The following is a 5,702-nucleotide window of genomic DNA, read 5'->3' as shown; positions in this document are numbered from 1 at the left end:
GGGGGTTAAGATTGTGAGAAATATCTTAAATGGATGAATTAACGTATATTTTTGAAAATCAGGAAACACTGTGTTGAAACCTATTGGAACATCAATATTACTTGGTCCTTTCCAACTTAAAATTGTCATTAAGGACTCAAGTAGGTTTCTTATTAGTTCACTTTTGCTTGTAAGAAAAAAGACTCGATTTATGTTCTCCTCCAGAAACATTTATTACGGGCTCCTTTGAATTTAAGCTTGAGATGCTTAAAGATAATTATTTTGATTTGCACTATGAGGTTAAAAGAATGCTTCTAGATCAGGTTTCCTCAATTTGGGTATAGGGAACAAAGTTGATTGATAGATTCATTCATATAGGTTACAGAAATTTACATGCATATCTCTTTACCTTGGGATTCACTGTTCGCCTGATAAAACCCACCTAGGTTTTCTGAAGTGCAATGTGCCAAGTAAGGTAAAACAGCACTCAAATACATCAGACAATACTATCAATGAACTAATCATGGATAAGACCATGACGAACCTGATCATGTCTGGAATGTAGCAAGCACGAATAAAATCTTCACCAATCATCATTTACAATAAACTATGCATACTCTGCCCCCAGACGATGGTCAGACATGTTAATATGATAAACCACATACCTTCTCTGTATGATTTCCATAATCACAATAAGCTCCATTTGCAGTGTCTAAGTGCATCTGAAACATTAGAAGAACATTTGAGATAAATTTTACTATCCAATAAGTGTTACAGACACTTTAACAGGTGCAGCAGTTACCCTGTTACTATACAGTTACAAGTCAATAATAAAACCCTTCCAGATGGTGCTACAGCCAACTAAGAGAACCTTATACCATCAGAAATAAGAATGCTTAGAAATTAGAAGATATTGTACCTTGTTAAGAAGTTCAAAATCTGAGAGAAGCTTTGCAGTTGAACTATACTCCTGCAAGAGTTATTGCAGGACTCAGCAAATTTTGCAAGACAATGATGCTTTAAGAAACTTGTGTATTTACTATACCTTTTTGATATCTTTATCCATCTTCAGAAGCTCTGCTATTGAGTGCATGGAATCTGCTGCAAGATGCATCCAGCATCTAAGATCCACGTGACGTTCATCTTCACTTGGATGAGATGCACGTGGATAATCATCCAGTCCAGAAGATAAGGTCTGTAGAAGCCAAAAATGGTAGGTTCTATGGTCAATTCATGCATGAAGCAAAGTATATCAGCTGCAGGAATGACTTAGGGAGATGAAACATTCCATTTAACATGTTACTTGTTCTTTATGCCATTATCTTTACACTGATCCTTTATTTGTTCTATCGTATGCTTAATTTTGTTCATGCTCCGGAAGAATGTCTAGCTCATTTTTTGTTAGGTATATTATTATTTAATAAATAAGAGCATCCCTGGATGCAACCCTTACAAAATGAGTATATCTTACCGAAAAGGAAAAAGAACCTAGACAAGAAAAGAGTCTCCCGTTCATAAAGGCAGATACTACTCCTAATTTCTAGACCAAACCCTTAACAAGTCCTGTGATTAAGAGTTGCCCTAAATTCTCCTTGATGTTTCTACTATCATAATTTAACAGAGTCACCCAGCCTTTGGGTGCTCTTTCATTTCGGTTGCTTCTTCCTTATTGTTTTTTTTTTTGATAAAGGTAACATTTGTATATCAATCATCAGCTCAAAGCTGGTATCCAAAATTTACATCATATCGTCCCTCCACACATGTGTGTCGGGCATAAACAAAAGATAAAGAAAAGAAAAGAAGAAAAAAGAGAAGCTATCCCTAGATCCTCCTTTCATCTTTATAAGGACCCTAGAATGTCTACAATAGCCACAGGGTCATCTATATACTCTGAACTACACCAATAGCAAAAAGTGATAATGCAGTTCATTTTAATCTTGTGCAGAGGGCTGCTCTTGTTATCAAAATTCCTAGAATTCCTTTCTTTCCATATGGTCCACCAAATAACAGCTGGGACAATTTTCCATCTACTCTTGTCTGTGCTGCCACTGCCCTCCATATTCCAGCTTTCTAGAGCCTGTCCTGTTCTCCCTGGAACAGTCCAACTTATACCTCTGAAGCTAGTAAACAAATTCCACAGCTGGCCAGCCACTTTACAATGTAAGAACAGATGATTAATTGTCTCTGCAACCTGCTCACAAAAACAGCATCTTGGGCACATTTGTATTCCCCTCTTCATAAGATTCTCTTGTGTAAGTACAGCCTCTTCCTTAATTGTTGATTTACACGGATAGCTTAATTATAGGAGTAGAATGATTTTATATTGAATGTAATTGATCGTGTGATATTGTTTTTCCTTATTTAGTCTTACGACTCATTGTACAAGTACCCATTCTCATGGATTGTATATTCATCAAGAAATACAAAGAAGTTTTTTCTTCTTCTTGAAATCTTCATGGTATCAGAGCCATTGATGTCTTTCTGAGATGAGTTATCTACCGTGCAGCACAAGGGTTACGTTTTTACCGAAGAGGTCAAGTTTTCTCTCTCTTGGTTGGTTGTCCGCAACACAATCCCCTTCTGGTCAGTTCCTTTTGGATTTTTTTTCCTGTTGGGGTCACTGGAACATTCCGAGCCTATCCCTACCAGTTTTTTATTTTTCCCGATCTCAAAATTAGGGTCCTGGCGCGGCAGCTAGCTTTCCGGCCAGATCTACAACTTCCCGGTGACTTCTCCCAAAAAATATTTCCAGATCTCGGGTCGCAGGACTATTCTGACACTTCCCATCTAAGTTCTGGCAGATACCGTCCGTGAATTCTAATAATTTCCTTGTGATGGCATGGCTCTAAATACTATGCACCCTCGAAAGCCTTGTAACGGAAAGAAGCAATCTCCTAGAGCTTGGTTTGACATATTCTGCAAAGCAATGTTGATTAACCCTCTTCATTAGACATCAAAGGTAAACACAATCTTGTCGTAGTTTATGTTGATAACATAGTAATGACAGGAGATGACAAAGAGGAGATAACCCGATTGAAGAAGTTGTTGGCACAAGAATTCGAGATCAAGGATCTTGGAAAACTGCAATACTTCTTGGGAATCGAGGTTACTAAATCAAAAAGAGGAATCTTTATTTCTCAAAGGAAGTATATTCTTGACCTCTTGAAAGAAACTGGCATGACAGGTCGCAAACCAACAGAATCATCCATTGAAAGTAACCACAAATTACAGAGTAGAGTTGGATTCGGTTTATAAGGAGATATATCATAGGCTGGTTGGAAGACTCATTTATCTCTCTCATATTGGACTAGACATAGCCTATTCAGTTAGTATGGTAAGTTAGTTCATGCATGATCCCCGAGATCCTCATATGCAAGTTGTCTTTCACATTTTGCGGTATCTGAAGTCGTCTCCAGGGAAAGGTCTATATTTCTCCAAATAAAAGCCTTTACAGATGCGGATTGGGCTAGATCTCTATATGACAGAAGATCTACATCTGGTTACTATACAATTGTAGGAGGAAACCTGGTTACTTGAAGAAGCACAAAGCAAAGTGTAGTTGCTAGATCAAGTGTGGAGGGCAGACTATAGAGCTATGGACCAAGGTGTTTGTGAACTTTTGTGATTACAAAAGCTACTAGGAATTGAGACTGTCTGGAAAAGGGAACTTTCCTTGTATTGTGACAACAAGACTGCAATCATTATAGCTCTAAATCCAGTCCAACATGACCGAACAAAGCATATTGAAATTGATCGACGCTTCATCAAAGAAAAAGTTACGAATGGTATCCTGAGTTTGGTCCATGTGTCAGCAGAAAAGCAACTAGCAAATGTGTTTACCAAAGGCCTCAACAAACAGACTTTTCATACACTGGTTTGCAAGTTGGGCATGTGCGACATCTTTGCACCAACTTGAGGGGGAGTGTTGATTGATTTGATAGCTTAATTACAGGAGGAGAATGATATTGTAATTTGTATTGAATGTAATGGATTGAAATTGATTATGTGATGTTGTCTCTCCTTATTTAATCTTAGGACTCATTCTATAAGTACCCAGTACCCATTCTCATGAGTTGTATATTCCTCAAGAAATACAAAAGAGCTTTTTCTTCTTCTTGAAATCTTCACTAACTTACTCTTCCGATTGAAATAATAGATTTCTGACTTCCTCCTCGTTATGTCCAGTTTTTCCCTAAAATTCACCAAAAGCCTCAAATTCTTGCGATTCATTATGCCATCGGGTTCTGATTGTGAGTAATCTTCTTCAAGTCAATAGAATAGATAGAGAGAACTGGTTGTGAAAAGAGACGATAGTAATTGTGAAAGAATGGAAAACTCCATTCATGCAGGCAGCGCAAGGCCTCCCACCAGAGGCAGAAGCTACTCATATTTTTGTGATATTGTCTCTCCTTAATTAGTCTTAGGACTCATCGCATAAGTACCTTTTCTCATGAGTTGTATATTCATCAAGAAATACAAAGACGCTTTTTCTTCTTCTTGAAATCTTCACTAACTTACTCTTCCGATTGAAATAACAAGATTTCTGACTTCCTCCTCATTATGTCCAGTTTTTCCCCTAAAATTCCCCGAAAGCCTCAAATTCTTGCGATTCACTATGACAACTGGTTCTGATTGTGAGTAATCTTCTTCAAGTCCATAGAACAGATAGAGAGAACTGGTTGTGACAAGAGACGATACTAATTGTGAAAGAATGGAAAACTCAGTTCATACAGGCAGCATAAGGCCTCCCACCAGAGGCAGAAACTACTCATATTTTTCACAAAGATTGTAAATGCTTTGATCCCATGTGAGAAATAAACAAGGAAGAGAGAACTGAGAGAAACAAGAGAAGATGTCTTCTGCATATATCCTTTTATAGGTTAAAAGCGCATACATTATTTACATTTCTCAATGTGGTATCCCTATAGCTATCTCTATTTGGCTATCTACTATCTAGAAACATGTGAAGTTAAGTGATTTACAATCTAACTAGATCATTGTAAATAGGGTCTGCATAATATAAATATTGCAGGGCTGAAGGACATGTCTGTCATGCTTTGCCAAATTTGTTACTTCTTCTCTAGCTTATTCTCTACACATCTCATTTATTGGTCCACATAAATAATAATTACAAAAAGAAAAACAAGGTTTTGTTATTGAGTGATTAGGGATCTAATATAGGTCCTCCAAGATTTCAGAAATTGTATTTGACGAGAGGAGACTAAAAATTACCCATGAAATGATATTACCTATCAGCTTTCAAGAAAAAAGGAAAGAAAAGTACATCAGTAGAGAAGTTTTCAGCATAGACATATTTTAGATCAAAACCTTAGGATTTAGTTCACGGGTCGTTGCAGTATCTCTTCCATGCCAGTAATAGCTACCCATTTCCTTTCCTGCAATTGAAAAACTTAACAGGTCAGGAACAATCACATGCAAATAGAAGATCAGAAAAAGGAAAGCGTGTAGTTCAAAAATCTGGGGAAAAGCATGCGCTCCGTAGATTAAGCGAAAACATTTTTTCCCACCTCACCATCAAGAATTGATAGCTTTTACATCGATTCCTTTTGATGCAAAACCTTGCTGAAGTATTTTATAATTTTCATTACATAAAGTGCTAAAAACGTTTTTTTCCAATAGGAAAGTTTTCCTCTTCTACTGGTACTTCTACAGCTACCGCAGATTTAAACACTTATACAAAGAAGATTGCAACGTCCAAAGTT

The 5,702-nt window shown here is 37.1% G+C and overlaps 2 protein-coding genes across 39 annotated transcripts in view; one reads left to right on the top strand and one right to left on the bottom strand.

Moving 5' to 3' along the window:
• Positions 1 to 5,702, bottom strand: part of LOC125868829 (mannosyl-oligosaccharide glucosidase GCS1-like) — a 206,422-nt gene that overhangs the window by 1,386 nt on the left and 199,334 nt on the right. For both annotated transcript variants that reach the window (XM_049549404.1, XM_049549405.1), the window contains 4 exons: positions 5,308 to 5,375; positions 1,025 to 1,174; positions 899 to 949; positions 645 to 701 (listed from right to left, as the gene is read on the bottom strand). In XM_049549404.1, coding sequence (XP_049405361.1) covers positions 645 to 701; positions 899 to 949; positions 1,025 to 1,174; positions 5,308 to 5,375 — 326 coding nt within the window. The remainder of the gene's footprint in view (positions 1 to 644; positions 702 to 898; positions 950 to 1,024; positions 1,175 to 5,307; positions 5,376 to 5,702) is intronic.
• The window catches only part of LOC125868826 (vacuolar sorting protein 3), a 206,237-nt gene that overhangs the window by 42,910 nt on the left and 157,625 nt on the right, over positions 1 to 5,702 (top strand). The window lies entirely within an intron of this gene.

The sequence above is a fragment of the Solanum stenotomum genome, chromosome 6 (genome assembly GCF_019186545.1).
Source record: "Solanum stenotomum isolate F172 chromosome 6, ASM1918654v1, whole genome shotgun sequence".
Taxonomy (NCBI): Eukaryota; Viridiplantae; Streptophyta; class Magnoliopsida; order Solanales; family Solanaceae; genus Solanum; species Solanum stenotomum.
The sequence above is the reverse complement of the archived record's forward strand: the minus strand, read 5'-3'. Positions and strand labels throughout refer to the sequence as shown.